We start from the raw sequence: 24,673 nt of genomic DNA, 5'->3' as shown, positions 1-24,673 counted from the left end.
TCTGGTGAAACGCCACCTCAAAACGATATGTCACATGACCCTCTTCCTATCTGAAAATTTTGATCTGAATCCAAGATGGCGGACTTCAAGATCAATGCTGTGACAATACTATACAACATTAGGTGTGTTTCTTCCTCTAGTTCCATTATAAAGGGTATTTTTGCGTTTCCTTAAGCCGTTTCTAAATTACAAGATTTTATTCCAGATTTTCCCCATATATTGTGTACTGTAATCTGATTCAAAATTTTAGGTCGCTTGGGACACCATTTAATATTATTCAATGAAGTTAATTTTTCTTCTTTAATTTAGTCCCATATGGAACCATTTTAGGGGGTGAGTCCAAAAGAAATTAGGAAATCAAAAATTAAGGACCACCCTAATATATATATATATTTATTAGATTTTACCACATTTATGAGATTTATTCATTTGATTATGATTTCTTTATTTTTATTATAAGTTGCATTTAATTTTCTAATCATTTGTATTAGTAATAATTAATTTTATTATTCCTACCTTTTCCGACCTATCCTAAAGAGCACTACTGGAATTCCAGACTAACACTTTAAAACATGTGTGACTCACAATGATATTATGCGAGTACTAATGCTTATTTTTCTTTTTCTTACTTTCATTCTTCCCAGAGACGCTGTCGACGCATGTTCAAGGTTACCCAGTGATATGAACTCCTTTTTGAAATACATACTCAGCAGTTTGCAATGGAAGCTTGATTCAAAACAAACAAGATATCATATAAAGAACGCCTTACCTTCCACAAACATTTCTTTTGGAATCTCTTCGATAATTTTTTATTGTACTACGGAAAATTAAAATTTTTGTGTATTTCCGATTTCGAGGAGGGTGTGTGAAGTAACTGTGTAGTAATAGTGATGTGACTCAGATGACTGAACTACTGATTTAATTTGTTAAATTCTACTTCATTATTTTTACGATTATCTTCAACAGTATCACGAACTCCTTAAAATCCAACGGAATAAAAAAAAAAAAAACCTTTTATTAATGTTGTACATTTTCAGACAGCTTCTTTAATCATGTATTTGTTAATTCTCGCTTTTGAAATTGTTAATAAACACGACGTTTCATTCTTGATTTTCTGCATTCTCTTCCGCATAGCTTGATATTTCACCGTTCTCTGAATGCCAGACTAAGGACTTTACAGCCAAATAAAACCACGGAGGATATATTCACAAAGGGTATTCGTCGCGAGGTTTAGGAAGGTGCAGGAGCGAGAAGAGAAGCACATCGCACCATTGGAGGACAACCAACTCCATGTCTTTGGAGTTAGGTCGATTCATCGCCGCAGATTTAATAAGAGTCCAATATCTGACTAGTGGAATGAAGATGTAGGAGAACATCATTGGAAACTTATCAAGACGAGAGAACTCGACGCCCCTGGAAGTCCTGTAGGATTAAGATCCTGGCTGACTCCAGTACATCCAGGCTCTTCCAGGGAAAACCATTCAACATCCAGAAGACCAGGACGACACCAGTCTAATCGGATCTGTCAGACTACTGCTCATCCTTTATCTCTTAATCATAACCTCTCTCTCTCTCTCTCTCTCTCTCTCTCTCTCTCTCACCTTTTCCCAACTAGTCATTTTCAAAATTAAGAAACATTTTAATTTTATTTAAATTCAACCATAATTTCGCAGTTAAGTACCGTATTGTGCATCAGTTCCATCCCCAATTGTTACACTGTTTTGTGAATATTTTAGAGATTATTCTGAGCTACAACTGATGGCACAGGACCGGCACACTACAATCATCTTTAATGTGGCATTTCGAACAAAATTTGGACATTCATTCCAACAACTGTGCTAATATGGTTGCATTTTGACTCACAAACATTAGTAAATTATTTACAGGCGTTGCTACAAGTTTCTTTTTAATAAACTAATTGTATTGTATTGTAACCATCAGGAACTCTAAAAATGACAAGTAGCTTTTCTGTCATTGTTGTTGTGCGTGTTGCCTAACCAGACACGGTAAAAACTAAGTCCTTTGGGACAGGGTAAAGGATTGTCCAAAAAAAAATCCCAAAAACTTGAGTACGGTCGGTGCTACTAATGGCATTTTTCCACCTTAGCCGTCATCGGATTCCCAACAAAAGTGCAAAACGCTCCGCCCTAGTCAGAAGGGCATATGCATCTGGTCACTTTCAAGTTATTGTTCTACTGTTTAACATAGCAATGACTACAGTTTTCACTTGCCTTCTTTGACCCAAATCCAAAGTTTCCAGACTGAACCGGCAATATTGAAAAGCATCAGCTTCTTTCTAATCATAAAAAGAAGTTCCGAAAACAAATTAGTCTTTATCTTAGTTCAAGAAGCAACGGACAAATTTGAGCCCAAGAAATAACAAAAACATGTGACCTGTCATCGTCTATTTTGAATCATTCACCGCCTTCCCAATAGGATTAACTACTCGGTTTAATACCACTAACTTCCAGCCACAATTGGCATCAAATAAAACGGCCGATTAAGTGATTTCGATAAATGCTCAGCAGCTAGTTTCCTTAATCTACAAGTTAAACACAAATAAACTATTTGTTGAGCAAAACAATATATTCACATTAAAAACTACATACGTGTTACAGTTTCGCCAGCTAACACTTTGGCTTCATCAAACACTATGACATCCAGGAGAAATGTACACTCTTGTCCAAAATTATTGTCGCATATCTATAACTGTCTTCTTGTAAGAATATAATTTGATAATGATTTTGCAGGGTACTTTTAATACTTTTACTAAATGTGGAATCGAAAAATGTATATTTGTGGTAAATTTCATAGGAAAAGAATTATAAATACGAAAATTATAATAAGTAAAATAAAATGTTGATAAGTGGACAAAGAACATTTATTTTCGTTGTATTGTTCTTATTTACTGCTCTTTTGACATGAGATTTTACACATACATGTCTTTGCTTATTATACACGTACTAACATAAGAAATACCGGGCGAATTCGTTATCAAGTTATATTTCTACTACAACATATTTATAGACATGCGACAATAATTTTGGACATGAGTGTACATTTTTGTATACAAACATAAGCTGAGACATCTTGCTTCTGATTGGCTCCTGGCAGCAGCCAATCCCCTTCAAATATTCTGATTTGAATATTTGTATACCGAGGCTTACTATCTGTTGTCAATGACAAACAAAAATGACGATCTTAGCACAAATGATCTTAAGTAACAATTAATTAACTTAACTAACTACTAACTCTATGGCCTATGGAAACCGGAGGTTCAATGTCGCGTTCGCAAAAGCTCTCCACTGTCTTCTATCCTTAGCCAACTGGATCCAGCTTCTACTTTGTGTTCCTATCTCTGCGAGATCCATCTTAATATTGTCCTCCCATCTGCAACTAGGTCTTCCTAATGGTCTCTTTCTGATTGGTCTTCCAGTCAAGACTTTCAAAGCGTTTCTACTTTCTTCCATCTACATGACCTGCCCACCTAAGCCTCCTAGACTTGATGACCCTAACAATGTTTGGTAAACCGTATAAATTATGTAGTTCTACGTTATGAAGTTTCCGCAATTCCGCATTCCCGTTCTTCTTGGGTCCGAATATTCGTCTCGGGATCTTGTTCTCAAATACTTTCAGTGTATGTTCTTCTCTTAGTAAGTGACCATGTTTCGCAACCATACAGAACAAGAGGCAGGATTATCGTTTTATATATTGTAAACTTCAAATTTCTCGACAGAATTCGCGACAACAAGAGATTTTCAACTGAATAATAAAACGAATTATCTGCTTATAGTCGACATTTAATTTCTTCGTGAATATGATTTTCGTCTGTTAATATTGATCCTACATATTTGAAAGTATCCACTTTATCAAAAGTATTATTTAATATTTTAACGCGTCCATAATTTGCTGTATTCCGATTCCGACTCACTTCCATGTATTTAGTTTGCCCTGGTTGTTATCTTTGATTTTTCTTATAGCGTATTCCAGAACAAAGTTGAATAATAGTGGCGACAACGCATCTCCTCGTTTCAGGCCATTTTCGACGTGAAAGCTTGTGGACAAAAACTTTCCTACCCGAATTTTACTTTGGGATTTATTTAAATATATCTTAATTAATCTAATTAGCTTTCTCAGTATTCCAAGTACTGTAAGAACGTTGTGTAATGTTTCTCTCCTAACCGAGTTATTTCTCAAATCTATCAATAGTTGATGTACCGGGGTATTGTATTCCCACTTCTTTTCGAGTATTTGGCGAATGGTAAATATTTGGCCGATAGTTGATCGATATCGTCTAAATCTGCACTGATAATCCCCAATAATTTCATCTGCGTATGGAGACAATCTTGCTAATAGAATATTTGAAAGGATTTTATACGATGCTGACAGAAAAGAAATGCCTCAATAAGTATTGCAGTCAATTTTATCGTCTTTCTTGTGGACTGGAACAATGATTGATTCTTTCCACTCTTGTGGAAACTCCTCCTTGTTTCAGATAAGGAGAATGAGTTTGTGTAGTTTGTTGCACAAGTTTTCGCCTCCAGCTAAAATGTACTCAGGCGGAATTTCGTCTACACAAGAGATTTGTGTTTTTTTTAAATATTTTACATGCATACATACATACATATATATTATATAACAGATACACACACTAATCTAACAATTAACATAAATTAAATAATTATATAAATAAATTACACACTATATATATATATATATATATATATATATATATATATATATGTGTGTGTGTGTATGGATGTATGTTTATATATTTATATAATTATTTAATTATTTATGTTATTTAATTGTTCGCTTGGATTAGTTGTGCTAAGATCGTCATTTTTGTGTGTGTTACTGACAACAGATAGTACAGTAAGCCTCGGTATAGAAATAAGAGCTGAGACATTTTGCTTCTGATTGGCTCCTAGTAGCAGCCAATCCCCTTGAAGTATTCTGATTTGAATGTTTGTATATGAGAATGTACATAGCTGGCGAAATTGTAACACGTATGTAGTTTTTTTATGTGAATATATTGTTTTGCTCAGCAAATAGTTTGTTTGTGTAAAAGTATATACAAAGCAAAGCTTCTACTTATGAAAAATACTACAAGTTAAAAAAGGGGGTAAAAATACAGCTTTTCGTTTGTTGTTTTGGTTTCACCGAGATGAAAAATATTTGAGAGAATCGTTAATAGGAGAGGGTGGAAAATAATAGTAAGAATTTGTAGCGTGTGATTATGTCACAGTAATCTCTGATGTTTGATCAGTTAAGAGCAGTTCAAAAGATTTGCTTGAGTTAGACGTGTTTAGGGTGTCCAAAACTAATTTGGCGATTGCAAAATGTCGGAAAATGGTTTACGAATGTGGTAAAACGGAAAAAAGACAATTGTCATAATTTTGGTGAAGAAAACGTGCAAACAAAGAAAGCGAAATACAACGGAGAAAAATTTAAAGAAGATATTAATTCAGATAAAGAGTCGGAAAACGTTTCAGAAAAAAGGGTAGAACGAGAAATAAGATAGTAGTAGTATGAATTTTAACGAAGAATGTGCGAAAACAACGATCGAAAAATATCTAATGAAGCTAGCGCTTCAGAGAAAGAAGTAAGTGTTATTATTAAAACTAAATCTTCCGCCGCAACAAGGGCATATTACACTAGTCAACAAACAAACAAACAAACAAACAAACAAACAAACAAACAAACAAAAAAACTTTCTCTCTCACACGAAAGAAAATACGTGATTCTAATAGAACTTTTCACATAGAATTCGAATCTGCAATCAGTTTTCTCCATCACCCTCAGTTTTCCCGTGACAGAGAGATTTTCGGGAAATTTCCCCTCAAATTTCCTTTTTACATTTTTTGTACCTGTAGCTCGGGTACCCTTAGATAAACACACAAATTGTATTGTATGTTAGCGTGATTTATACTTAGTAAGCCCTCTAAGTTTCATAAGAATCGCATTATTTTTTCTAGAGAAATAAACATATTTATGTAAAAAAATATGCTATGTGTACTGTTCATTTTACCACATTCATTAGTGCAGATAAAATCACATATAACTTCCACGAAAATTACAATATAAGCACGGTTTATACCTCATTGGATTTGAAATAAAACGTATTTTCAATGATGTATACACCATGTCACCATTTTTTGTATGAGGGAATTTCTAGAAGGATTTTGTGGGAAATTCCCTCCAAAAAACAGTTTATAAGATTTTGTTGTCTTAACTTGCTATTTGTATATAGTGATACAGAAACAGGAACTGCACTAAAACATAACTTTATGTCTACTTAATAAATAATACAAAAGAAGTGAGTGGTATCTTTTTAATAAATGAACACTTACTTACCTTAACTAAAATTTATTTATTTATTTATTTATTTAAGAACAACACAACAGGTAATTCTGCCCAATTACAGTGTTTTTATCAGTGTTACATAGAATATCTATAATATATTTGCGAAATCTATTCTGACATACTGTGTATATCCAGAACTTTTTTACATTTACTCAGTTTGTTGTACACTGCACCCATCCTCCACGTTGGTGACTGTTTTGTTGCATTTGTTTGAGATTTCTTACAATAAAAGAACTTCCCATTCCCCACACGTATATTTCCATTGGGTACCCTGAGATGAAAGGCAGAGACCAAATCCTTACTATTTAATTTGTTATTTAATATTTTGTACAAGAATATCATGCCATTTAACACTCTTCTGTGATTGAGAGACATTGTGTTAAAATTCTCATTAAGAGAAATACTATTTTCATATTTGGGGAAGATGACTGTTCTCTTGTATACCAGAAACCGCAGAAATTTATTTTGAACTCCTTTTATTCTAATAGTGTGGGGGTTCCATATAATAGACGCATATTCTAATTTTGATCTAACAAATGAAAAATATAATGTCAGTAAAACATTCGACTTATTAAATTCCCTTCCCATTCTCAAAATGAATCCAAGATTTCTGTTTGCGTCATTTACAATTTGATTTATATGATGCTCAAACGATAGTTTATCATATATTACACCCAAATCTTTGACAGTTTGTTCCCACTTTAATTGTTTGCCATCTATCTTATATTGAAATTTAACAACATTCCGTTTCTTAGTGAATGACACGGTTTTGCATTTATCTGAATTTATGTTTAACAAGTTGCTCCTGCACCATTCATTTACTCTGTGTAGATACTCCTGCAAACTGACACAGTCCTGTGCTGTTGTAATTCTCCTATATAATTTTAGATCGTCTGCATAGAGTAGTTTATGTGAGGTTTTAATACAATTAGGAACGTCATTAATGAATATTATAAAAAGTAACGGCCCTAAATTAGATCCTTGTGGGACTCCAGAAAATTGAATGTATTCAAATGATCTACAGGATTTATAAACCACATATTGTTTTCTGTACATCAAATATGACTTCATAAGAGCAATTAACTGATCAGAAAAGTTGAGAAATTTAAATTTATTCACTAGCAACGTGTGGTTTACCTTATCAAATGCTTTCGCAATATCTGTATAAACTACATCTATTTGATTATTACTCTCCAATGTATCAACTAGATGGTCAGTGAAGACAGAGAGATTTGTTACGGTGGATCAGCCAGGAACGAATCCATGTTGATAATCTGATATTACTGGTTTAATGTGATTTTCAATGCGCTTATAAATTATGCTTTTAAATATCTTTGCAAATGAGTTTAGAATACAAACCGGCCTATAATTTTGAATTTCTTTACTGTCATTATTTTTAGAAATAGGGCAAACTTTTGTAAGTTTCCATGTTGCTGGAAACGTGCTGGTTTGGAGTATTAGGTTAAATAGCATTTGTAAAGGTAATAAGAAGCTCTCTTCACAATCTTTTATTACATATGATGGTACATGATCGATACCTATCGAACACTTTGATTTTAGTTTTCTGATTGCCATTCGAATCTCGTCCACTTCTATTAACGCTATTTGTAACATATCATTTTTTTCATACATTTCAACTAATGTCGAATCATCTGTTTCAACTAGCAGTGGTGCTCCGTTGATATACATTGATTTAAAGTAGGTTGTAAATGCGTTTACTATATCTTTATCATATGCTAACTTTTTACCCTCATAACGCAATACATTACCATTTAAATGCTTTGTTTTACTCTTAATAAAGTTCCAAAACGTAGATGGGTCCTCTTGTATTAAATATTTCGCTCCCTGAACGAAGTTTGTATATGCGACTTGTGTATCTTTCTTAATCATTTTTCGAAGTTTATTAAATTCGCGTTTATGTAAATCTATATTTGACTTTCCGAGTCTTATCGCTCTGCGGTGACGAGCTTTCATTTTAATTTTATTTATGATGTCGATCGTGAACCAACTAGGATAGTTTCCCGTGCTCTGTTTCTTTTTCGGAATGCATTTGTCAAATATATTATATAAGGTGGAATAAAACTTTTTAACAGCGCCATCAACGTCAGTATAGTCACCCAGTACCTTCCACTCTACCTTTCCCAATTCGTGATATAGTTGATTGTTGTTTGCCTTACTGAAATGTTTTAGTTGTCGACTTTCTTCTGTGTTTGGCTTCTGGAACATCTCTTTTGAGTGTCCAACAGTAATCACCTAACATTTGTGAACTCCACTGTCCCTGGTATCTCTTCTCCATGGAGGAAATGTCCTGAGGAGAACTTCCCCACTTTCATCACTAACAGCACCAAGGTTTTCAGGAAAGAAATCCAGGTGGGAGTCTAGAAAGTGAACTTTAAGGGACTTGTTGCAACCCATTTCTTTGAATGATTGCAGGAAATCACTCACAATTTCACGGTAATTTGGGGCTTTCTGGTTTCCTAGAAAAATCTCTGTTAAACATTTAAATGAACACCAAGCTGTTTTCTCAACCGGAGTTAAGAGATCCTCAAATTTTTGGTCACGAGTCAAACATCTTATTTGGGGGCCTACAAAAATCCCTTCCTTATGTTGTGCCCCGAAGGTAAGCGTGACCAAATTACGATTTACAGGCGAAGGGGCACACCAAAGAGAAAACGTAAGTTCTTAGAATCGTACCCAATGGTATGGCGGTAATTCTCCAAAAAGAAGGAATTGATATTAGTACGTTTATTTGAAATTTGGTTAAGTCCAATACAACAAAGAAACACAGGTGGAGGCAAAAAGTTAGTGCACACGCGCCTCAGCAACTTTCACACGGGGAGCGTTCAGCAAAATGACTGAAGTAAAACTCTCCGCTTATCTGATAAGAGGGGGTTTTTATACGCACCATTCTGCTGCGTAATTGTAGCCTTCCAGCTCGATCCGGTCGACAGTCACATTGACACGTGTATAAGGTTACCTATTCTGATTAATTTCAAAAAAACTACCAAAAACCACATCTGCTAATATTTGCATCATTCGTTCATCACCTGATGTTCCAATGTTGCAGCACCTTTGACACTTAGACATTGTTCACTTATCACCAGATGGTTTACGCAGTAACTTCGCCTTTGACACTTAATTATCACTTATTTTCCAAATGAATGCCAATGTCATTTTATCTGACAAATTATGCTTAACCTTTCACACTTCCTTTAAATGATAACTATATTTTATACTGTTCTTAAAGTTCAGTTATACACTGAAATTCATCTCAAATATATATTATTTATAATATGACGACTTAATATAAGAAAATTAATATACAGGGTTTAACACGTACCCAGACGAGAAAAGCGTGGGGGTACATCACCTCCACCCCACAAAAAAAAAGTAGTTAGACTTTTTATTTTACAGTCACTCATCTACTTTTTGTGCGTGGTAAAGCTTTCCTGGGTTTGATTCCAGATGTGGGTTAAGTTGCTTCCTCCGTTTCGACTAAACTGGTTTCGCTCTGTGCCAGTTGACTCATACTTATTGGGGTCAGTTGAGTTTTGTTACGATCTGAATGAATACGATTGATTATTGTTGAATTGAAACAAATAGATTTACAACAATCATCGTCAATGCACCATTTTTTCATTACCTTGAAACATTTACTTCTTTTACAACAACACAATGTACCAACTAATATGATTAGAGCTGCACCTACATAAGCCAACGTAGAAAGTTTATTCACCTGTGTAGAATGGTGTAACTTCCATTCCTGCGCGCTTATGGCTCTTTCTACTTCATCAATTTTGTGACATGCCAATTGCAAGTCATTTAAGTTGTTTATTATGTGCTTGTGTGGAATGTCTAATTGAATATTATCAATACTAACGGTTTCTCCGTGCAATTCTTAACTTTCATATGTTAAATTTAATTTTGGCACAATGTCTTTGTTTGTGATGTTAGTCGTGTAGGTGTTCTGTGATTGTATCAATGTTCGAATACCATATCCCTTACAATTAGGTTTTAAATACAATTTACCAGTGCCATGTAATACTGTCATACGGTTCATGATTCTGACACAGTATAGTTAATTTCTCTTCAGATGGAGTTACAAACAACCATTCATTATTATCGAGTTGTGTCCAAAGGGTTTGTTCTAAATGAACAATTCGTTTGTTACAATCTTCTGGTATTATACGTGTATATTGTAACAACCTTGCTTTACACTCATCGTGTAAATGAGTGGATAAGATTGGATATGCTTGTTTACAAATATACCAATTGGTTTTTAGCTGTTTACACAACGAAAATTCATGCTCAGTCAATTTTGCATAATATTGTTTCGTATTATCAATTATAATATATTCCTTTTCAGGTTGTATATATATGTTTTTTGTAGTAGAATTTACTAATCGTATGGGTAAAGGTAACACATGATACGCATCGAATTTTAATTGTTCAGTTAATGGCACACTAATTACATATCCTAATATGTTTTCGTGTAAAAATACGTTTAATGTCATAATCTTTAAGAGAAGATATCTATATGAGACACTAGTTGGGAACGGTAACGAAATTCCTTGTGGCAAGATGACAGCATTATCTCGATAATGTTGAAAAAATTTCAGTGGGTGTGATTATATGTGGTTGTAAAATTCCTTTTTGTGCATTTATTATACCTTGTAGTATGAGCTCAAAATTTTGTCGTATTTCCTTTACCAATTTATCTATTTTTTGTGTGTTCATTGAGGGTTACTCGCATTTCTAAGGTCATATATGCTTTAGTTAATTTCTTTTCCCGTTTATTTATTTCCCGAATATTTATTTCTTCTGTTAAATATTCAGGACTACTTTTTAAAATGTTGTTCATTTTCCTGAATAGTGGTTAGAGTATTATTCAATGTTTGTAAGGAGCTTTTTACAATAATCATCTGTTCCTTGCTTAACTTAAGAAAATCGGTTTGTTCCTGTTCTAATTTACTAATTTGTTCTGTGTAATATTTGGCATCGTCCTCATCAAGCGTACCGAATAGAGTTTTACTAAGTGTTCCAACAAAACCGAATAACGACCGTTTTACTTGATGTTCAGCTTTATGTTCAGTTATCTCGCGAAATAAAATTTGAGTGTCTCGAATGGATTTAATCTTCTGCATAACCCCATATTCGAAAGTAGAGGAGCAACTAGTTTTATTTTTCTTTATATATTCATTTTTACAAAGTACCTTTGTAACCTTGATATATTTTTCTAACATTTGAAAATTTTCATCTAATCTAGTCAAATTTACATACGTTATGAGTTTCCATTCGGTATTATACAGCTGGGTGAAACCTCGAAACTCGTAATATAAGCCAGGGCTTTCGGGAAATCGCTCTAGGCGGGCATTCAATCCGGCCGTAATAGCCGCCACTGCTTGTAGCAGAAGAAGCATGATTCGCATCATCTGAAATGAAGGACAAAAGAGTCCTGTAGATATTCGTTTGTTTATTTATTTATCTTAATAATATAGCTTTAATCTATTTGCGTGTACCTTCATGGTACGGTTTTTCTTTTGTTGTATTACACAATTTACATAATCAACATGTACTACTCTGTACGGCCCAATCTAGTGCGATGACAATTTTCGCGATCGGCCACGTCGTACAGTTTCGTCATATAATAGGACCATATCCCCCTTTTTGAATAATTGTTCTTTTATATCCTGATCATACTATTCGTTACTTTTTTCTTTTGCCTGTAAGAGATTACTTCGAGCTAATTTATATGATTCCTGCAGTTTCTGTTTCAAGCTTTTGACATATTCTTCCGGATTATAATTTATTTCATGTGGTTTTTGTTGTAATATTCCAGGAATATTCGTGGGTCTTGCAAACATTATTTCGTGGGGAGTGAACCCCGTAGCACTGTTTACTTGTATTTATGGCAAAGATTGCATACTGTAGCCACTGATCCCAATCTGTTTGATTTTCTGACACAATATGTCGCATGATTTGTACTAAGTTTTGATGCATTTTCTCAATTGAACCATTACTTTGAGGGTGGTATGCTGTAGTGTATATTCTTTCTATTTTAAGTAATTTACAAGTTGTGGCAAATATTTGGCTTAAGAAATTTGATCCTTGGTCTGTGAGTAATTGAGTTGGGATTCCAAATTTGAGTATGACGTGTTCGACAAAGGCCTTACTAATTGTAGTGGCATCCTGTTGCGGTATGGGAACTGCTATTACATATTTTGATAAATCATCCTGGAATGTTAGGATGTATTTATTCCCTGATATTGACGGTGTGACAGGCCCTACCACGTCCATTGCACAGCGCTCGAAAACAAAGTGAGGCGTTGTCGTTACCACCATGGGCATTTCCGTTTTGTGTTGAACACCTTTGTTTTTCTGGCACGAACTACATTGTCTAATATAACCTTCAACATCTGCTTTCAAGCTGGGCCACTCACCTAAGCTAATATCATTTAATGTTAAATATTCCTTTATTTTTTATGTTTTCTTAGTTCCTACGTGTCCTGCTAACGGTGAACCGTGAAATTCAAGAAGTATTTTCTTTTTAGTGTCTAAACTTAATGTGTTACTAATTTTATTCCTTTCTTCTTCTTCTTCGTTCTTTTCTTTTCTCCTACTATTAGGATCCTACTCAATGTGTCTACATTTTGGTGTTTTTTCCCGGGGCGGTATCGAATTTCATAACAGTATTCGCCCAGTTTAATGCTCGAACGCAATAAACAAGTGCTCGGATCTTTTACGCTCAAAATCCACTGAAGGGGGCGGTGGTCTGTTAATATGATCGTTTTCCGACCATTTATATATGGTCTAAAAATTTTACAAGCCCAAACGACCGCTAAAAGTTCTTTTTCAGAAGTATTATAATGTTTCTCCGCTTGATTTAAAGTACGTGACGCGTAAGCTATTGGCCTATCGTTGCAAATTTCACCTTGAAACAAAATCGCGCCAATGCCCCCCCCCCCCCCACTGGCGTCGCAGCTGATCACAAAATCTTTTGTAAAATCAGGATATCCTAATACGGGATAAGAGGTTATTTTTGGTTTTAGAGTTTCAAACGCTGTTTCCTCATTTTCTGTCCATTGAAATACAGCATGTTTTTTAAGCAACGCGTTTAATGGAGTGACTATTTTACTAAAATCCTTTACGAATCTTCTGTAGTATGAACACAGTGAAAGAAATGATTTAACTTCCTTAATTGTTTTTGGACGCGGATAGTTTACTACTTTTTCAACTAATTTTGGATCAGGTTTTATTCCATCTTCTGAAAGAACGTGACCTAAGTAGGTTACCTCTTTTCACAAGAATTCACACTTGTTGGGTTGTAATAACAGATTATACTCTCTAAATCTTTGCAATACCTCCCGCAGACGTTAATTATGAGTAGGTAAATCGGTACCATAGACAATTACATCGTCGATTTAGACAAAACCTTTAATAGTCTTGAGGCCGGCAAGAACAGTGTTCATTAACCTTTGAAAAGAACTGGGTGCATTTTTAATCCAAAAACCATTCGGTTATTCCCAGTGGCCATCAGCTGCTGTGAATGCTGTTTTCCCCTTGTCTTCTTCACGAAGAGGCACTTGTAAATATCCCTGGGTACAGTTGAGAACTGTAAAATATTTTGCTCTGCCAATTTGATTTAATATTGTGATTTAATATCTCAGTAATGTTAGGCAAAGGAAAATATTCACCGACAGATATTGAATTCAACTTTCTGAGATCCAAGCATAGACGTATGCGTGGTTTGCCACTAGCATCGAGTTTTTTCGGTACCACTAATAATGGAAAATTCCAAGGACTACGACTTGGTCGAATTATGCCATCATCTAACATTTGTTGAATTTGTTTTTTAATTTCTTCTTTGTGGATCTCAGGTATTCGGTAATTCTTTTGAGTCTTTACTGTATTTTTGTGTTGTTGGACTAGCTCTATACTATGTTCTGTTGCCGTGGTATGAGTTAATTTATCTCCAGGGACGAGAAAAACGTCATGATAGTCATTACATATTTTAACCAAGCTACCCTTTCTTCGGAATTTAGGTGACGTAGACGCAATAACTCATGTAATTTTTGGAGACGTTCGCTCAGTGGTTCACCCTTCGTTGATTTTAAGTTGGTTTGAATGGCCAATACTTGATTAATATTGTTAATAGGTTCTAACTGTATTGGTGCGACATCTATAACAATTGGTTCTTCATTCGCATTTAAAATGCAACCTATAAATTCATTATTTCGGATCTCTGTAATGGCTTCTCCTAATATTACATTCGGTGCATGATGTTTAGGCACCAAACATATTCCACTACACGTTGTCGGCAATTTTATAAGCTGTTTGCAACGTGCAGGGATGCAGATTCTCAAAACCTGTTTACCTGCATCATTAAAAAGTGAAATGTCACAGTTATTTTTTGAAAAGAAGTCTAATCCTAGTATGCCTTGACAATCATGTGGCAACATAATCTTGTCATTTACAACGTAAAATTTATGCTTTAAAGTCGTATTCGGTAAATTTAATGTTAACATAAGCGTTCCTTCTGTACCATAGAGAGTATCTCCAATGCCTCTTATTTGTTGTTTTTCGCTTTTGTTAATTTGAGCTCTTAGAAAAGAATTGAGTGTTGATAACAAAATAACACTAAGTTGTGACCCTGTGTCTGTTAAAAGACGAACTTGACTCAGAAGTTCATTTATGGGCATATTAACAAAATTATCGCTTCCCTTAAGTTCATGTATGCAACGGTGAAGCGGAGGGGTTGAGCGGGCTGCCTACTAAATCCTCCTACTTAGAGTTTCCCAGGTTTCTCACCGCGCCCGAACTTGTGTGACCTAAGACTCCGCGATACTGCGAGTATCCACACAAGTTCGCTGGCCGATCCTGCTGACAGCCTCTTTGAGAACCAGTACTACAGGAAACATTTTCAAATTCATTCGCATTAGAGCGAGAATATGTGTGTACGCGCGCAAAATATGGGCATCTGCCTCTCATAGGAGACAATGCAGTATCGTTCGGCAAGGGGTTGCATCCTTGCCTATTTCTTTGTTTTCTGGGCTTAGTGGGTTGAACTACGTTAACAGAAGCTACTTTCTTCTCTTTACCCTTGCGTAAATAACAATTTACGGCTTTATGATCTTTACGTTTGCAATTACTACCTACAATATCCACGGTTTGAGGTGGAGCCTGCTTCGAAGGTTTTTCTTTTTGCGAGTGTAAATTGCTCTCTTTTTCTAAAGCTATTTCTACCGCTTTCCCTAGAGTCATTTTATCATTTCCTTTACTACGGACAATTGTTTGTATCCTTTCGTTAGCCAAGCCTTGAATAAAATTAGCCTTCGAAAGGTATTCAGTAAGTGACATGGCTCCACAGAGCTCTTCATCCGCACAGACGCGACATGCAGTTTCCTTAAATTCCGACTGCAGGGTATCGACTCGGGATCCCCATGCAGTTGTAGGTTCTCATTTCCCCTGTCTGACACTAAAGAGTGTGCAGGCATGGAAATCTAATGTCCTTCTGGTGGCATAATTTTCCTCCAGGATAATTTTTACTTGAGTCCAGGTTTCGGTTGATGAACGAACCAATAATTTTGCCTTAGCGTCACTTGTTATCTTAGCTTTAATGAATTTTAAAAGCTTACTATGTTGTTGGGGTCTACTAATTTGAAAGCAGTATCGACATTACTTATAAATTCTCTAAGTTTTTTCTTATCTCCCGAAAATGGCTCTGATATGAGTTTCATGGCTTCACCTACGCTACAATAATCATGCACACTTTCATCATCTGATGTAGACATTATGAAAATTTAAAACTTCTAACTAGAAATGTAACAAAAACTTAAATACAAAGACAACTTTTACAGATAGAACAAGCACAACTACTTATTTTCACTTCGCTTGTTTCATTTTTTTTTTTCAAATTTAGCGTTAACTTCGAAAAGTTACTTGGAATAATTAAAAGCTTCACACTTACAGTACAGTAGATCCACGCGTACCAGTCCAAGCGAAATCCCGGGGTGACGAGTCCTTTCTGGAAGTTAACTGGGTGCTCACTGGAAGTTCCTCACAAAGACACCACCAATCACAATAAAAAATAGGCGTTCTCGTCGTAGCGATATCCTCTGAGTCTTGGGGCGATATCCAATATTTCCTGCGGACAATGATCGGATGGATCCACAAAAGCAGCCTTGGTACTGGGTGAGTGATATCCAAATTGCGCTTCAGTAAGGGAAACTGGTGTTTTGCCGACGAATTGTTGCGGGATATAGATATAGCCAAACGCCAACAAGGCAAGCGTTCTGGCTCTTAATTGACCCCTCGCGGCGTACTCGGTTAACAGGTAGTCAACAATTTCCTCGTCCTCCCAATAAATTGTATGACCAAATCCTGCTCCAGGATCTTCCAGCCAAAGGTTGTCCGGGTGATCTGGTGTCGCTTCGTCGTTTTCGATATGGATGGATTCCTCCTCCTCACAGGCAGGTACCAGGAAAAGGCGCATAGAACTTGAATTGGATTTGTGCTTGCTTTTCTGTAAATGCTGGTTGCTGATTTTACCGTGTGAAGGGCGTCACTGCACTGTTTTAGATTTGAGAAGCACTACACTGAAGGATTGCAAATACGTTATGTATGGTTTAGATTAACATTGCACTTAAAAACGTGATTAGAGAGTCCGCACTCGATTCCATCCCACCGCTGCCACCAAAATTAATCTTGTTGTGCCTCGAAGGTAAGCGTGACCAAATTACGATTTACAGGCGAAGGGGCACACCAAAGAGAAGACGTGAGTTCTTAGAATCGTACCCAATGGTATGGCGGTAATTCTCCAAAAAGAAAGAATTGATATTAGTACGTTTATTTGAAATTTGGTTTAAGTCCAACACAACAAAGAAACACAGAGTTACTTCTGTCGCCGGAACGAGGTGGTGGCAAAAAGTTAGTGCACACGCGCCTCAGCAACTTTCACACGGAGAGCGTTCAGCAAAATGACTGAAGTAAAACTCTCCGCTTATCTGATAAGAGGGGGTTTTTATACGCACCATTCTGCTGCGTAATTGTAGCCTTCCAGCTCGATCCGGTCGACAGTCACATTGACACGTGTATAAGGTTACCTATTCTGATTAATTTCAAAAAAACTACCAAAAGCCATATCTGCTAATATTTGCATCATTCGTTCATCACCTGATGTTCCAATGTTGCAGCACCTTTGACACTTAGACATTGTTCACTGATCACCAGATGGTTTACGCAGTAACTTCGCCTTTGACACTTAACTATCACTTATTTTCCAAATGAATGCCAATGTCATTTTATCTGACAAATTATGCTTAACCTTTCACATTTCCTTTAAATGATAACTATATTTTATACTGTTCTTAAAGTTCAGTTATACACTGAAATTCAACTCAAATATATATTCTTTATAATATGATGACTTAATATAAGAAAATTAATATACAGGGTTTAACACGTACCCAGACGAGGAAAGCGTGGGGGTACATCACTTAATTTTAGCGTCACTAACCCGAGGAAATTTTCTCTTGAGGTAACAAAATCCTGTATTACTTTTGTCCATTGCCTTTCAAAGTTTTTGAAGAGCCCCAACTTTATGTGAAGAGAGGTAGAATTATCTTCTGTCCACAGTTAATACACGCTTTGGCCATTCCTTCTTGATGTAATGTTCCGCTTTGTTTCTGCTGTCCCATTCGCAGCGGAAACAACAATATTTCGTATAACCAAGCTGCAAACCCATTAACAAAGAAATGACTTTTAAATCACAGAAATGACAGATACAAACGGTCCACTTGTGTTTCTCATACTGAATTCCTTCTAACACTATTTCGATGTTTTCATAGGATTCCTTCATATTAGTTGCATAAGCCAAAGTCAGTGAAGGAAATTTGTTGCCATTGTGTAAAAGGACAGCCTTCAAACTAGTTTTGGAAGAGTCGATAAACAATCTCCACTCTGTACTTATATGTGCATGTCCGAATGTATCTATCACAGCACAGACATTATTACAATACACTAAATTATTTTCTTGAGAATAGTAGTTTTGAAACTTTGTATGACGGTTTCGAAAAATACACACTTTAGTGTCACAATGGAGAAGATTATAGCCTTTAAGTCTAGAAGCAAGAAGTTCTGCGTGTATCTTGGAGAATTTCAAATCCCGTACGAAGTCATTTAGTTCACCCTGAGTTATCAGATGGGGATCCAATGTAGATGTGCTTCCTACATAAGTAGGGTTATCTTCTTCATTTGGAACTTCAGTAGTTGCCTCAAGTACGTAATCCTCATTTATCGTAAGATGAGCAGGAGGTACTGGTACAGGTAATTCTGCACTGTGTGGAACTGGCCTAATTGCTGATGGCAAATTAGGATACTATAGTATGTGCTTTGATTTACTGGTTATTCCTTTTATCTGTCATACAAAAGTAGCAGTCTGAAGAATGATCTTTTGGTTCCCTCCAGATCATCGGTACTGCGAAGTTCATGTTTCGTTCACCATTTACCCACCCAGTCAGACGTTTCACGCAAGTACAACAAGTGTAGTGAGGAGCCCGATTCTTATCTTGGTCTCCTACACAGCAACCAAAATATAACTGATAACACTTCTTCACAAGTGGAATAAAACATCGACGTTGCGATTTAAATGTCAGCTCCCCACATACATAATAGATTGTGATTTACACATTTCCTTGGCATCTTGTATCCTGTAAGGTATCACACACATATATACACACACGAATCTACACCCCATCAATCATGAAGCAGCACAAACGTAACCTAACTCAGTGCATCACCACACAACACAATCTATTCGAACTCCACAAAGCACAAACACTTCAACTTACACGCGGCCACATCTAAAACACTTCCAGCTTGGACTGTCACTCAACGATACTAACAGTCATCAGGCTACGTGAGTCATCATTTTTTTATGCATTGTTGCCAGATCAAAATATTAAAAAGTGACTTATTTTCCACAGAAAGCATGTGTGTATTTGTGCTTGTATTTGAGTATCCATCTATGTGCCGACAATAATAAGACAACGTTAGGTTTTTGTGTTTGGTAAAAGTCTTGCATAGTATATTCTTTATTACCTGCAAATAGACACAATAGTATGTATCTCTAGACAGAAAAAAGCTATTCACATGAAATTAACATTATTTATTAAGTAGACAAGAAACTATGTTTTAGTGCAGTTCCTGTTTCTGTATCACTATATACAAACAGCAAGTTGACACATAAAAATCTTATAAACTACTTTTTGGAGGGAATTTCCAACAAAAATCCCTCTAGAAATTCCCTCATTTAAAAATGGTGAAATGGTGTACACATCATTGAAAATATGTTTTATTGCAAGTCCAATGAGGTATAAACCGTGCTTTTATTCTAATTTTCGTGGAAATTATATGCGATTTTATCTGCACTAATGAATATGGTAAAATGAACAGTACACATAGCATATTTTTATATAAATATGTTTATTTCTCTAGAAAGAATAATGCGATTCTTATGAAACTTAGAGGGCTTACTAAGTATAAATCACGATAACATACAATACAATATGTGTGTTTATATATATCTAAGGGTACCCGAGCTACAGGTACAGTCCGCGGCATAAAATTTGTTACAAAAATTCTAAGTCCAAATGAATAACAAACTCTTGCCCAGTTTTCTTATGCATTCCCGCAATACATGTATCAATCGATTAGTTGCTTCTAGTATTTATTCCAACTCCTCCCCGTCCTCCACCTCTCCTTGTCTAAAGCAGTGTGTGTGACGTAGCTCTTTCCATTCAGCTGAAAAAGAAACAGGAATCAAGTTTACAACGTTATAGCTTTAAAACAATCTTGTCCATTCGTTTGTTCTGAAATATTTTTAAGAGCCTAAATTAAAGGAAAGTCACGCAATCTTCCCAGAGCTTCATAAATATCTTTAGTTTCATTCTTTTCTTTCTTTAAAGAGTGCAAGCTAGTAAGATGCTCCCTAAGAAATCTATGGAAATTGCCAAGAGCTCTAAAATATCTACGGACAGAAACGAGTTTTATTCAATGATTCATTTATTCAATGATTCCTTTAATTTCTTTTCAGTAAGTGCAAGCAAATGTTTCAGGGGCGTCATTTGGGCAGGACAGGAGGGTGTAATTCCCCCTCTCTTGAGCTTCATAAATACGTATTTTTTGATCAAATGTATAGTAATACACTGATAAAAAGTGAAAATCTTATGTCGCCGGAGAATCTCTTCCATCCCCCCCCCCCCGAATAAAGTCTAAAAGACACTGGTTTTAACAACAAACGTATAGAGTTACGATAGCACGTTGCTAAAGAGCTTACATTTGGTTTCAAGAGTCGAAGGTTTGATCTCAAGCCATATGACTTCCTGATGACATTGAGAGAGAGAGAGAGAGAGAGAGAGAGAGAGAGAGAGAGAGAGGGAGGGAGGGAGGGGGGTTCAAGTATGGAGACAGAGGGATGATTTGTATACACAGATTTAGAATTGGGGAGAAAACGATCGGACAGCATTCGTATTATGACGAAAATTCTGATTTTGTGAAAGATAAGAAGGGAAGTTTTCGAACTGCGAGGATCACATTAGGCAGTTGTCGAATTAATGTGGAGAACTCTTTTTAGAGCATCAGATGATTACGAAAGGAGAGAAAGATCTTCAGAACTGAGGAATTAAGATTTTAAAAAATCTGGTTTCGGCGACGGGTTTCGAACCACGAACCTTGTGGTCATCGAACCATGACTTTATCCATTCTGCTACGGAGGATTCTATTACTCGTTCACATACGTTTCCCTTAGCTGCGTTGAAAGCTACCTTAACGGGATATTCCAAAAGTTGACTCGGTAGATGCGCCTTTTAGTTAGGACGTAAACCTCTTGTAACTTAGTTACAATGTGCAAAATGAACTTCCTCTTCTTCAGGACACTTTTTAAAGCTTTAAAATTTGTTATTATTGTTTTAATTAAGTGACATTTGATAGAACCATCTGATAAAGTAGTGCCAAGCCCTGTGCGTCATTGTCTGTTAGGTGAATGGTTAATGTAAGTTACTTTTACGTGGATGGTCCGAGCTTCCAATCAAGACCATTCTTATTGATTATTTTTATTTGAGCTACGCTCATACTGTATATTCCGGAAGTTCAAGTTTGAAGTAATGTAGTCGCAGCTAGTTTAATTCGAAATAATTTTCCAATATTATATTTGTTACTAAATTTACATGGCACTCCTCACTTGTTTGTAGCCCTGCATAAATGCAAAATTGTTTTAAAAGTATATTTCACTTTCAAGTATTATTGATTTTCTTTTAAATTGTCCTTCAAATTTATTTTATAATTATTTTCTATTTCTTAATTATACCATATTTTCTATTTATATTGTATTCTATGTTACACGTTTATTATTTACATTTTATGTCTTACCTTTGAAGAGGAGCTTTTGACAATTCAGAGCAGCAGGGACATACACAGGATGCAGGCCTTGGCAATCCAGAGCATTTGCCCCCACGAAATCACTACTTTTTTGTTTGTATATATATATATATAATTTTTAGATGGTGATAGCAGGGGCGGATCCAGGGGAGTGTGTTTGGGGTGATCGCATTCTCTAGAATAAAGAACTTTTTATACTTTTTATTTTAAAAATAAAACATATCCTAAATATTTTTCATCTTTGTATTATAAACTTAAATTAAAACCTAAAGTAAATAGGCCTTACTTTCTTAAGAAAGTTAATTCTGCAGAAGAGCTACTTCTCCTTTTCTAAATTTGTTTTTTTCTTTTCTTTTCTTCCTTTTTTTTTTTTTTTTTTTTTTTTGCAATCCGCTCTTACCTTGATTTGACTTCGAACGATCGCCCCTCCCAAACAATCATCCTGGATCCGCCCCTGGATGATAGACATTTTAGTAAAATATGCCCTCAATCGCTGAAATAAATTCCTGTCAAGCTTTCGATTGCTGAAATAAATTTCTGTTTACGGCCCTGCAAAACAGTGACGATTTTAGGGAGTGATCAGTTAGTAATGCCTCCCTGGAGCAACGACACTTCCCCAGAAGTCATATCTCCGATAATTCAGAATGTGATTTGTGCATTATCACTTTTCACTCTCAGTGTCTTGAAACGCACCAAAAAGGAACTGTACTGAAGTATTTACTGGTTCTCCCTATGACCCCATTTCAATATGGCCAACCTTGGACATAAACACATCTGAAATATCACCTTTTATATCAGTGATCCCGAAAACTATCCATTCGACACAAATATAGGATATTTTCGATTCTTTATTCCTGTCACCCTCCCATTGTCAACTCGAAGCCAACCAAGGCTTATTTTAGACTTACGCAGCATCCAGAGTGTCACTTTTCGTCTTTGCATATGAATTCGACACTAATTTCGTTCGTATATGACTACTTTTACATGTCACCTTCACCTCTTGGTAGGGATTTTTTCAGTATCTCGCCCCCACAACTATGGAGAAATTTCAAACAACTAAGTATAATTATAAATTATCATCTGAAACACAACAGTACGGGTGATCTTTTTCGCAGAGGAATTCGTTAACTACTGTTTCAATATCAATGTATTGGCTTTTTTTTTTTTTTTGCTGTCCATGCTGAAGATTGCCAAAGGGCTAAACTTCATCTGCACTATTGTGCAATGAATATAGGTTTTAGTGGTTTAATTTACTGAATACTCGCTTAGATGTTGCTCTCGTCACAGAAAAAGTGATATACAGTTATAAAAGAAAAATGAAATGAAATATCTAATTTTTACGTCCCACGATTATGCCGACTATGCTAATGGAGAGAGTAATGGTGAGAAATAAATGTAATTGTTTAAGGAAAAAAGTGGGAGGAAACGGGAGAAACCCGAGGACACTCATGCACACGGTGTTTGTCCATAATAAAGTTCATTCGGCGTGAGCTGGGATCGAACCAAGGACCCCATGCACCATAGGTAAAGTTATAAAAGAATAGGCTTCTAAACAAATACGGAACACTACTATCAATGAGAGTTATATAAGATTAGATTTTTAGTTATTTCATTCTAAGTTAAAATTTCAGTCAATCTTGTTCTTCATTACTGCTCGAAAACTTAAAGTTGTTGCTCCAAGGACGTGATAAATCATTTCATATTGTATTTTATATGAAGTCCCCTCCACAGCTTCTTTTTCATGTAAGGCTAAAGTAGTCTCATTTTAGACATCGAGGAAAAATAGTGGAATTACGAAGTTTCAATGGGCCCCGTTTTACTCTGGGCTCCCTCAACGCACTGCCGTTAGTTACGTCACTGTTCAGGATGCATGATGCAGCTTCTGCTTTTAGGAATACTTTCTAAGGCAGTACGAGTTTTGTTTTTTAACTGCTGTGTGAATTAAGTTGTATTTGCTAGAAGTGTCGGTTAAAGGAAACTAAAGATCCTACACTCAAACACAAATAATCTCTTTCGAAACTCTAATGGAAAACGAAACGAATCGTCCTAAACATGTTACGCTTTTGAAGAAAAAAGAGCAAAGCAGTAGTTGCACATACGCTTAATGGTGTTTCTTGGATACAAATTTATAACTTACAAAAGTCATGTTCACATCATGGTTTGATAGATGAAGGGTTAGTAAAAGGAATTCTTACGCTGGTGGTCGTGGGTTCGAATCTCTGCTCTTCTTGTTACTTTTTTCTCTTAGCTACACTTTGTGCATACCAAACCTCGAAGTTTGGTTTGGATTATTTATGAAAGCAGGTAGAAAATTAATTGTAGTCGAAATTAGTTTTAAATATGAGATTATAATTACATATTTTGTCTTTAACTTATTACATATCAATTTTTATATCAAATTTTCCAGTCTTTATTTAATTCATCTTCCGGTGTAATACAATGAACATTTGGAGAGCGACGTCAGTCGGACGAAAGTACTATATTCCATTGTTACTCTAATATACCTAGGTATTTGTTTATATATTTATAAATTGTTTACTAAGTAAAAACTTATGGCGGTCCACATTATGTGTCATATAATAGACCGTACGAAGGCGGACATAGCAGAAGGCGTATTGCAAATATCCCTGGTGATAAAAAGTAGGGGTCTTCTTCACTAGATTCGAACCACTGTTACAGGCGGTTTTGGTTTACATAGCAAGCATAATACCACTCGGCCACCAAGTCTCGCACGTTCGCCTCTTTATTAATGCAGAAAATAATGAGACACTTACATTCACTGGTGTCGCGTAATGTATTTCAATAAAATTTTGTTAATAAGTGGGTCGAATTAGGTAGCCCTCGAGAGGGCTGATGGTGTTGTGGGCAAGCA

The 24,673-nt window shown here is 35.7% G+C and overlaps 2 protein-coding genes across 4 annotated transcripts in view; both read right to left on the bottom strand.

Moving 5' to 3' along the window:
- Nucleotides 1-24,673, bottom strand: part of Cortactin (cortactin) — a 773,732-nt gene that overhangs the window by 114,994 nt on the left and 634,065 nt on the right. The gene's annotated exons all lie outside the window — the stretch shown is intronic.
- LOC145680905 (uncharacterized) lies at nt 11,244-18,755 on the bottom strand. The gene is made up of 2 exons (XM_081752067.1): nt 16,334-18,755; nt 11,244-11,798 (listed from the first exon to the last, which is right to left on the bottom strand). Exon 1 carries the CDS (start codon nt 16,856-16,858, stop codon nt 16,442-16,444), a length of 417 nt encoding a protein of 138 aa, XP_081608193.1. The 5' UTR covers nt 16,859-18,755; the 3' UTR covers nt 11,244-11,798; nt 16,334-16,441.

This window comes from Thermobia domestica, chromosome 3 (assembly GCF_964235325.1).
Source record: "Thermobia domestica chromosome 3, izTheDome1.hap1.1, whole genome shotgun sequence".
Classification (NCBI taxonomy): domain Eukaryota; kingdom Metazoa; phylum Arthropoda; class Insecta; order Zygentoma; family Lepismatidae; genus Thermobia; species Thermobia domestica.
Note: the sequence above shows the minus strand (reverse complement) of the source record. Positions and strands in the feature narration are given on the sequence as shown.

Bases quoted from the DNA above. Each gene is read 5' to 3' on its own strand.
- LOC145680905 (XM_081752067.1), bottom strand. From the start codon at position 16,858: ATGCGCCTTTTCCTGGTACCTGCCTGTGAGGAGGAGGAATCCATCCAT.